At 61.1% G+C, this 10,620-nt stretch overlaps 1 protein-coding gene across 1 annotated transcript; it reads left to right on the top strand.

The window, feature by feature from the left end:
• Nucleotides 1-8,145, top strand: SPATA20 (spermatogenesis associated 20). Its single transcript, XM_045837075.1, has 16 exons — nt 1-124; nt 1,156-1,335; nt 1,432-1,496; nt 1,681-1,835; nt 1,911-2,054; nt 2,148-2,349; nt 2,686-2,816; nt 2,916-3,020; nt 3,246-3,320; nt 3,418-3,627; nt 3,721-3,913; nt 4,222-4,390; nt 4,656-4,867; nt 6,341-6,540; nt 7,588-7,668; nt 7,816-8,145. Exons 2-16 carry the CDS (start codon nt 1,211-1,213, stop codon nt 7,984-7,986), a joined length of 2,238 nt encoding a protein of 745 aa, XP_045693031.1. The 5' UTR covers nt 1-124; nt 1,156-1,210; the 3' UTR covers nt 7,987-8,145.
• The last annotated feature ends 2,475 nt before the right edge of the window (nt 8,146-10,620 follow it).

Here is a 10,620-nt window from a genome sequence, read left to right as displayed (position 1 = left end):
CTCCCCACCGAGTCTGCAGCGCCCTGGCCCACGACCTGCAGCAGCCATGCTGGGCCACGCGGACCTGGCTGTGCCGCGGCCTCCTGCTGCCTCACGCCAGGCCCGGCCTTGCCCCCAGCAGCAGGTACATGCGGATGAGTGAGCCACTGAGGCACGCCCTGCGCCTGCTGGGCCCCAGGGACACCTGGGTGCTGGTCTTCAGTGCCTGCTCCGCCAGCCCTTCACGCCTCAAACCGCCCCACCCCCACCCCACCAACCCCACAAGACCCCTAGGCGGCTCGGGCAACCTGGCCCTGGCAGTAATGCCCTCCTGCCCTCCCGGCCCTCTTCCCCTCCCCACTCCCCTCCTTTCTGCCTGCGGGGCTGGTTTTCCTGGGACTCTCTTCTGACCCCAGCTCCGGGAAGCCTTCCTTGAACCTCAGTGCTGGGCCAGAGGTCCCTGTGTAACCACAGCACCCTGGGCTCCCCTGCCACAGTCCTTACTGCTGCAGGGCCCTGTCATTATTCAGGCTGCCCTGCAGCACCACCCTCCCAGGCTGAGCCCCTTGAGATTGCAGCTCGGTTCTGACCCCCCCCCCCCCGCCCCGCCCCAGGTCCTGGGGGTTTGGTCCAGGACCTGGCCCCACAGAAGGGTCCAGCCAGTCAATGTTGAGTGAGGCAGTCCTCTCTGTTGATTTTCTCTCATTGTCCCTAACATGGTCTAGTTCCAGACTGGACTCTTGTCCTGTCCAGCCACCAGCAACAGGCAGACTATTCTGCCCATATCACACACCGAGGTGTGCCAGGGAGATACCCCCAACGCTACCACTCTGGGGAGGGGGCCCAGGTAGGGGGAGAGAACAGAGCCTGAACCAGCATTCTGTCCATTGTGACTCACCCTGACCTCACACTCATCATCCTTCCCACCGCCAGGTCCAAGAGGTTGGGGGAGACTAGCCTGGCAGGGACTCCCCAATGAGCCACCTTTCTTCACCCCCCCCAAAACACAAGGGGGAGCACAAAGGCCACAGTCTACCCCGTGGTTCAGAAAGGTGGACTGGGCTGAGAGCGGGGGGGGGGGGTTCTGGGAGGGGTGCCACAGGGCAGGATGGGGCTGGGCGGGCCCTTGGGATGGTGGTGGGGAGACCCTTGGCCTGACGCACCTGCTTGTGCCAGGGGTAGCTCCTCCAGGGACAAGGACCGAAGTGTGACGGTCAGCACTGCAGTGTCCATGCCCGCTGGAGGGAAGGGGAGCCGCACCAACTGCTCCCAGTCCACGCCGCAGAAGGCGTCCAACCGCCTGATCAGCGAGAAGTCGCCGTACCTCCTCCAGCATGCCTACAACCCTGTGGACTGGTGAGTGCCTTCCCGATGCCCGCCCTGGGGTGGCTGGGCTCTCAACCCCTCCCACACCCTGGGCTGGTGAACAGTGCCTCCCCGTGCCCGGCCCAGGTACCCCTGGGGACAGGAAGCCTTCGACAAGGCCAGGAAAGAGAACAAGCCAATTTTCCTTTCAGGTACTGCAACTGCCTTCCCTGGGATGGGGAGCAGAGTGGTGGCGGGTAGGGTGAGGGTCTTCCAGGCCTGGGGCCCTTCCAGGAAACCAGGGGTCAGGGCCCCTTCAGTCCAGCTGGGCCCCTTTGGTTGGCACCCCTCTGACCGGTCCCTGGTCCCCATGGTGGCCGCACGACCCCATTCCAGTGGGGTACTCCACCTGCCACTGGTGCCACATGATGGAGGAAGAGTCGTTCCAGAATGAGGAGATCGGCCGCCTGCTCAACGAGGACTTCGTCAGTGTAAAGGTGGACCGGGAGGAACGGCCAGACGTGGACAAGGTGTACATGACCTTCGTGCAGGTGAGCCGTCTTCCTGGGGGGGGGGGTTGCCCAGGCACAGGGGCTGCTCCCTCACCTTCGCCCTCTCTCCCCCAGGCCACCAGCAGTGGTGGGGGCTGGCCCATGAGTGTGTGGCTGACTCCCAACCTCCAGCCCTTTGTGGGAGGCACCTACTTCCCCCCGGAGGACGGCTTGACCCGAGTCGGCTTCCGCACCGTGCTGCTGAGGATACGGGAGCAGGTGAGTGTTTGTGGAGGAGGGGGGGTCAAGGGCGAGGGAAAAAGGGCCCCCCCACCTCATGCTGACCCCCAAGTCTGCCCCCGCCTTCCACAGTGGAAACAGAACAAGAATGCCTTGCTTGAAAACAGCCAGCGTGTCACCACAGCCCTGCTGGCGCGGTCGGAGATCTGCACCGGTGACCGCCAGCTGCCGCCATCGGCCGCCACCATGAACAGCCGCTGCTTCCAACAGCTGGACGAGGGCTACGACGAGGAGTACGGCGGCTTCGCCGAGGCCCCCAAGTTCCCCACACCGGGTCAGCGCCCACCCCCTGCCAGCCCCAGCCCAGCCTGGCGTTCCGATGCCCGTCTGGGTCAATGGCTTGGTCACTAACCTCCTGCTGTCCTTACCCTCATCTTGTCCGTAGCTCTCTGATCGAGACCTGACTTATGATCCCAGCAGTGACCCCGACAGGGACCTAGATATAGCTTTTCTGTGATATGGGTTGACTTTTGAGCCCCTGACCCCACGCCTGTCAGAGAGACTGCCTGCTATGTGAACCCCTCACCCCAGCCTGGCCGAAGGCCGGCCGCCCGCCCACCCAGGTGTGCACCCCTGACCCCCACCCTCTCACCCGCGTTGGTGCCCGCAGTGATCCTGAGCTTCCTGTTCTCCTACTGGCTCGGCCATCGGCTCACCCAGGATGGCTCTCGAGCCCAGCAGATGGCCCTGCACACCTTGAAAATGATGGCCAACGGGGGCATTCGAGACCACATAGGGCAGGTGAGTGGGGCTGGGCCCTCCCCGCGGGGGGCGGCAGGGGGTAGTGGGGTCAGGGCGGAGGCGGGGGCCGGCCTCCAGACCCACGCTCGCCTGGTGCAGGGCTTTCACCGCTACTCCACCGACCGCCAGTGGCACGTCCCCCACTTTGAGAAGATGCTCTACGACCAGGGGCAGCTCGTGGTGGCCTACTCACAGGCCTTCCAGGTACCCCCGGGCCCGGCCTGTCTGTCCTCCCGGGCTGCCCCTCCCAAGGCCTTCCTGATGATTTGTGGCTCCCCCTTGACCTCCGCCCTCATCCCCTTCCACAAGCCCAGTACCCAGCTTCCCTCCTCACCTCCCGGGAGAATGTTGGCTGCTGTCCCAGGGACCTGGACCTGGACCTAGGCTGCCCCGGGGACCTCTGCTGACAGCCTCCTTCGTCTCCCTCAGATCTCTGGCGACGAGTTCTATTCCGATGTTGCCAAAGGCATCCTGCAGTACGTCACTCGGAACCTGAGCCACCGGGTGCGTGTCCCCTGAGGCAGGCGGGCCTGGCTGCGGGAGGGCTCGGGGCCTTCACTGTGCGGCGGGGGAGGGCCAGCCAACTCTCCCCTCCCTGCAGTCTGGAGGCTTCTACAGCGCCGAGGACGCAGATTCGCCCCCGGAGCGGGGCGCGCGGCCCAAAGAGGGCGCCTTCTACGTGTGGACCGTCAAAGAGGTCCAGCAGCTGCTCCCGGAGCCCGTGCCTGGCGCCACCGAGCCACTGACCGCGGGCCAGCTCCTCATGAAGCACTACGGGCTCACGGAGGCCGGCAACATCAGCCCCAGTCAGGTGAGGGCTCCCGGGGGCACGGGACTCCTGGAGCCGGGCGGGGGCGGGCAGACGGGCGAGTGGACGCTCTCGGACAAGGGCTGTTTTCCTCAGGACCCCAAGGGGGAGCTGCAGGGCCAGAACGTGCTGACCGTCCGGTATTCCCTGGAGCTGACTGCTGCCCGCTTCGGTCTGGAGGTGGAGGCTGTGCGGACCTTGCTGGACACCGGGCTGGAGAAGCTCTTCCAGGCCCGCAAACATCGGCCGAAGCCGCACCTGGACAGCAAGATGCTGGCTGCCTGGAACGGTGCGGGGGGGGCCGTGTCTGGAGCCCAGCCCCTTTATAAAATCATCCTCCACAGGCCTCCTGTGTGTGTCAGGCAGCTGCCACATATTCATCTTTCCCTTATCAGTTTTATTATCTCCGAATGGAGGCTCAGAGTTGAGTCACTTGCCCAAGGTCACGACCCGGGGCTGGGAGCCCAAGTCCTACTCGCTCACCAAACTGCTCCAGAGAGGCATCAGGGCTTCTGGGGGAGTTAGGGCAGCGTGGAGGGGACCTACCTGGAGGGCGCCAGCCAGCTGCTTGTGACCACTGGCATCTCTTCCCTCTAGGACTGATGGTGTCTGGCTTCGCAGTGGCCGGAGCTGCCCTGGGTATGGAGAGGCTAATCAACTACGCCACCAACGGTGCCAAGTTCCTGAAGCGACACATGTTCGACGTGGCCAGCAGCCGCCTGATGCGGACCTGCTACGCAGGCTCAGGGGGCACCGTGGAGCACAGGTTGGGGGCCGGGGAAGGTTTGTCTCCCTGGGCAGCCCAGGCCTGTTGCTGCCCATCTCCTCCCCTCTGGGTAGACTCTAGTGCTGGCTCTGCCCTCTGCCCGCTGGGAGCTCCTGACCTTCCTGGGCCCACTGGCTCATCCCGAAGCGGGCTCACGGCACCGCCCAGGGAGGTAGATCTCTAGTGTTCAGTGAAATAATGCAAGACAAGTGCTTCCTCTGTGAAAGTGCCTCTCTCTCCCCTGCCCTGATGCCTGTCCCCTCAGCAACCCCCCCAGCTGGGGCTTCCTGGAGGACTATGCCTTCGTAGTGCGGGGCCTCCTGGACCTCTACGAGGCCTCGCTGGAGAGTGCGTGGCTCGAGTGGGCTCTGCGGCTGCAGGACACGCAAGACAGGCTCTTCTGGGACTCTCGTGGTGGCGGCTACTTCTGCAGTGAGAGCGAGCTGGGGGCCGGGCTGCCCCTGCGTCTGAAGGACGGTCAGTCGGGGCACGCAGAGCCGGTCTGGTTTCCTGGACCCACCTGGGGCTTGATTTTCCCGGTGGGAGGTGTAAGCTCAGTGTGGTGGTGATGAGCCAGAGTGGGCAGGGGCCGGGTCCTCCTGGGTTCACATCTTCACCACTTACTATTCATCACGTGACTTTGGGCTGGTCTCATATTTCAGGGCCTCAGTATCTTAATATGAGAAATGGAGCTAACACTGGTACTGCCTTTACAGGGTCGATGTAAAGATTAGTTTAACTATTCTGTGAACACGCTTAGCCCGGTAACTGATGTGCCTGGATTCATATACTGAACAAGGCCAACTGGTCCCTCCCCTCACGAAGCTTTCAGTGTAGTAAGGGAGACAACTAATTAATAGTAATATTTAATGCAAAAATGCACGCACAAATGTGTACCGCAGTTAAAACTGTGAGTGCCATGAAGTATTAGAGGAGGTCTCTGTTCTCAGTAGTGCCTACCGTCCCCAGAAGTGTCCGGTCTGGAGCCACGAGTCCCCAAATGTGAGCTCTTGAGAGCAGGACTTTGTCACCGCTGTATTCCCGGGGCCTAGCACAGGCCTGGCACATAATAGGTGCTCAACAAACATTAGCTGAATGAATGAAAGGCAATGAGAGAGAACACCAGTGAGGCCTAACTCAGCTGGAGGGAAGCCAGATAAAACCAGTGACGTGTCATTTTATCAAGAGTCAGAGGACAAGACAGGGGGCCCTGTGGTCCCAGAGGGGTTGGGGAGGGAGCAGCCTATGACAGGCCTGGAAGGGGCAGCCTGTGCCATGGAGGATGGAAGCAGAGGCCAGCTGGTGAGGGGAGGGTGCCCAGGTGAGGAGCGGGGCTGGTTCCCTGCAGGGTCTCGTGGGCCTGGCGAGGAGTGGAAGGCTCTGAGGAGTTTTGAGTGGACTGCAGCCTGCTCTGGTTAGATCTATGCTGTGCCCCGATCGATGGCGGAGAAGGGGTGGGAGCAGGGGAAATAGGGAGACCAGTTAGGAGGCTGTTTGTTCAGGACATTCAGCACAGATAAATGCTGGCAAAGGCCGGGACAAGGGACAAGTGTGAGAGGGGAGAAGCAGAGGATCTGGGTCTATTCTGGCTGCAGACTCAGAGATCTCAGAGGAATTAGAAGTGGGAGGTGAGATAAGGAAGGGAGGGGCAAGAAGGATGCCACTCTGGCTGGAGCAGCTGGGTGGTTGGATGGAGGTGTCAGCAGTGGGACGGGGGAGCCAGGAACCAGCAGTTCATCCAGGGGCAAGGGAGTCGAGTGTGCGTGTGGGAGAGCAGAGGAGCAAGAGCTGCGGGTGCCGGCATCCACTCTGACTGGGCTGTGGTGGGTGGGCAGGGATGCTGCTCCCTCCCCTCCTCCAGCTGCCCTGCCCACAGTCCTGGGCCTGGGTCCTGCAACCCAGGGACCCTCCCTTATGGCTCTGCCCCCCCCCCCACCCCGCACCCTGCAGATCAGGACGGTGCAGAGCCCAGTGCCAACTCCGTGTCAGCCCACAACCTACTTCGGCTGCACGGCTTCACGGGCCACAAGGACTGGATAGACAAGTGTGTGTGCCTGCTGACCGCCTTCTCCGAGCGCATGCGCCGTGTCCCTGTCGCATTGCCTGAGATGGTCCGAGCCCTCTCGGCCTACCAGCAGACCCTCAAGCAGGTGGGCGGTTGAGGGCACTTGGGCGGGGACCCTGGGGAGAGGGAAGCTAGGGCCACAGTGGGAGCTTGGGGACACGGGGTGGGGCTCCTGGGGCCGTCCCCCAGAGCACCCATCCGTCTGTGAGTGTGCAGCCATCTAGGAGTACATGTGTGCAGGTGTCTCTGCGGGAACACCTGTAAGGGCTGCTCTGTGCAGGTAGAGGAGTCTGTGGGCGGGGTGGGGGGTGTCTGAAAGGCCTCTGGTGCAGGCAGGCGCCTCCGTGGGTGCCTGTGGCTGGGGGTCTCGGAGCAGGGCTGGGAGCAGGGGCCCCTGTGGTTGGGGGGTCCCTGTGGTTGGTGAAGTGTTTCTTTTCATGTACCCATGTACTGGGAAGTTGGGTCTGCTGGTGTGTCTGCAGATATACACTTATCTGCACATACATTCCTATGTGTGTCTTGCTGTGTGTGCATGCCTGGAGGTGTGTGACGCCGTGTCTGCCTTCCTGAGCGTGTGCTGGTGCGCGTTTTTCCCAGGGGATGTTCACCTGTCCGCATGAGTGTGCCCTGTGTTAAGGTTCGCCTGCTCACCTCCGAGTGCCTGCCTGTGCATCTCGCCCTGTGCGTGTCCGTGGTCTGTCCTCCCATGTGTGGTGTCTGCCTCTGTCCGCACATCTGTGATGACTCTGTGTCTCCCCGTGTACAGATCTCTGTGTATGTATGCAGGTGTCTCTGCCCATGCTGCGTCTCCCCGTGACTGTATCTCTGCCTCTGTGCCTGACACCACCACCTTGTGCATTTGCACATGCATGTGTGTGCACTGTGTGCACGTATGCATGAGTGTGTGCTCCCACCTGCCGAGCAGTGACTTTGAGGTGGCAGCCTCAGATTCTGGGGGATGTTGCGCTGAGTCCCATTCCTTCTTAGGGATGTATGGGGGTGGAGGAACGATGGGGAAGCCCTGGCAGATCTGGGTCCAGCCGCCCTGCACCCGACACTCGAGGGCGCCTTGGTGAGGGACCTGGGGCCCCTATGGTTGGTGGTCCCTGAGCCACCTTTCTTTTGCGGCCAGATCGTCATCTGTGGAGACCCCCAGGCCCAGGACACCAAGGCCCTGTTGCAGTGTGTCCACTCCATCTACATCCCTAACAAGGTGTGCACTGTGAGCTTGGCCCCACCCTCTCCCATCAGCCCCCCAGTAGCTCCCTCTCTGAAGGCCTGGGGAGAGGGAGCCCTCCAGGGGGCCCTGCTGGTGCCCCAGCCGCCCCAGGTGACTCTTTCTCCTCTGCCACTACCCCAGGTGCTAATTCTGGCTGATGGGGACCCCTCCAGCTTCCTGTCCCGCCAGCTGCCCTTTCTGAATACCCTGCGGAGGCTAGAAGACCGGGCTACCGCCTACGTGTGCGAGAATCAAGCCTGCTCCATGCCCATCACCGAGCCCAGCGAACTGAGAAAACTGCTGCATCAGTGATTGCCTGGCCCCCCTGGGCACAGCTCCCCCATCCAACAGAGGCTGGGCTCTGCAGGCCCTGCGGAGCCTGCAACCATCCCTGGGTACCCTGTCACCAGGTGACCTGCCCATCCTCTTGCCCCACCACGGGCATCCACTCACCTTGAAATAAACCTGATGGTGTCCTGTGGTGACCTCAGGGTCTGCACCTTGCTTGTGAGAGAGGGCCCTCAGGCTCTAGCCTGGGACCCAGCAATCTAGAGCCCTTTCCTCTGGGAGCCCCTAGTGACCCCTCTGCCTTCTTGAATTCCTCCTCCACTTTCAGAGGTCACCAGGATGACCCTGCCCCCAGCCACTGTCACTGTGGCCTAGATATAACTGAGGTCAGGGGACCGGTAATGACTTCCAGGGGTGGAAGTGGGGGTGGGGGTATGGACTTGACCAGGAGAGAAAAGGCCAGGCTTTGCCCTTGGGTGGGGTTAAGCAAGGAGCCTGCCTTCCTCTTCCTATTGTCTTCTGTTTAAAGCTGGGGAAGGGGCAGGAGGATGCTGTATACGAACTTTTATTTTTCGTGATGTGGCCACACTTGCATGCACTCCAGTACACAGTGGGAGCTGCTCTTTTCAGGACCGAGGGCGATTCTTCTGGGGTGTCCATGCAGCCCTCGGCCTCGCCGGGATGGAGCGGAAGCCTTCCCGCAGGAGGCCATATCGTCCATCCCCTGCTCGCACACAAGCTGGGCCAGGGGAAGAGGTTTTTTTCATTTGGAACATCTGTCGAGTTGGAAGTCCGTCTCCAAATCTGAGCTCTTCCTGCTGTAGGGAAAGCTGGTGCCTTGCTGTGACCTCTTCGTGTTGCCTCAGTGTTGGGAGATACAGGTCTCGTTCTTGGCACTCACCTCTTCACAGGCCCCAGAGACCCCATCGCGAGCTCCCACTGTGGGGAGAGGACTAGGAGGTGTGCTTTGGGAAGGGCAGAGGTAGGGGGAGGAGGACATGGCGCTGTCTTCCCCACTCCAGACCTTCAGGGGACTGTTGAGCCTGGGCACCCTGTTAGCCGCAGCCAAGCAGTGCAGATACCCAGAAAGAGCGGGACACTGCCTGAAGGAGGGCACTGCTTGTAGGGATGTCAGCAGTGAGAAGGAATGGGGCGAGAAGGAGCTGGGAGGCTGGAACGAGCCGCTCCAAGGTCTCCTGAGGACCATGGCCATCCTCTGGACACGGTCACACACAGCCACACATGGTCACTGGGACCAGGGTTTAGCTGGGCCCTTGGTGCAAGCCACCGGCCCATCTGGAGGGGATTAGGGCTCCGGCCAACAAGGTCAGCTGTCCCTTTTCTGGCTGGTGCCTGCTCAGCCTTGCCAGGAAATCTGAGGGCTGGGCAGATGCAGCCTGGTCTGGGGGCAGCGAGGAGGGAGGGTGGAGCGTTGTGAAGCGCAGGTGGCCTTTTTGGCAGTCCCAGCCTTGGCTTTGGAAAGGTCTAGGCAGTTTGCAAAGTCCTCTTGTCTCCGACGTACCATTGATTTTCATGAATGAGGTGACAGGGCAGGTACCTTTGGCCTCATACAGATAAAAATATTCAAGCCCCAGAGAGACTGGCCTGAGAGCGCTCAGCACATTGGTTCTTTCTGTGGCCTTCAGGGTGCAGTCAAGATCCCCCAGGCCTCCTCTCCACTCCGGGAGGTGCGGGCACAGCTGTGAGGGAGGGTGCATTTGGTGTCGCCTGTCCCTCCTTCCAGAGTTCCTTGTGCTCTGTGTCTCCTCTTTCCCTTCCGCTGGTACCAGACAGGCACCTGACACTGGGATTCTGTAAATGGATTCCAAGGAAGGAGGTGGGGCCTGAAGGGTTGGTTCTCTGGGGAGCACTTGCATTTTCTGAAGAGGGCAAGTCTGAACGTAAGTCTTGCTCACATGTGGGATTTTAAGTCTGTAGCTTGTCTTCCTCATGCCGGTCCCTCTTGGCTGTGTGCTCCTTGCTCTGCCCGGCAGCACTGTCCTGGAGGAGCTGGGGGCCAGGGCCCTCGGAGGCAGGGCCTGTGGTAGGGGCTGTCACTTAAGCAATGTCACCTCTCAGAGCCTCGGTTTCTTTATGTAAAAAATGGGACAACCACCACCCGACTCCCAAGGCTGTGAGGTGACTAAATGGAACAATGCATCATCGCTGAGCAGAGAGCACCACAGATGGGCAGATTATCTCGGTTCCTGAGGAAGCCAGCCAGGCTGTGAGGGAGGCGGAGAGGAGAGAGGGCTGGAGGGGCTGCTGGCAGTGCCTCTATGGGGGCGCTCCCTCAAACCCAGAAGCCATCTCAGAGAACACTTAGGTCTAACTTCTTGGTTGGGAAACTGGGGCCCAAAGAAAGGAATCTGTTGTCCCTCTCGTTCCCTCTCTCTGACTGAGGTTATGCATTCATTCATCTAACATGGTAGATTTATTAAGCACCTACTATGTGCCGGACACTGGATTAGGCCCGGAGGAGTGCAATGGACATAGCCCCTGCCCTCAGGGAACATAGAACCCAGAGAATGAGATAATCATTGCATTACCACAAACGTAACCATGAGGTCCCAGCCTGGGCAAAGTGCTACGAGGTTCCAGGCTCCTGTCTGGCTCGGTGCCGTGTCCTCAGCATCTTGGCACTTGGGCACCGTGAAA

Source organism: Phyllostomus hastatus, unplaced genomic scaffold (genome assembly GCF_019186645.2).
Source record: "Phyllostomus hastatus isolate PE091 unplaced genomic scaffold, TTU_PhHast_1.1 phas_contig_210, whole genome shotgun sequence".
Lineage (NCBI taxonomy): Eukaryota > Metazoa > Chordata > Mammalia > Chiroptera > Phyllostomidae > Phyllostomus > Phyllostomus hastatus.
Note: the sequence above shows the minus strand (reverse complement) of the source record. Positions and strands in the feature narration are given on the sequence as shown.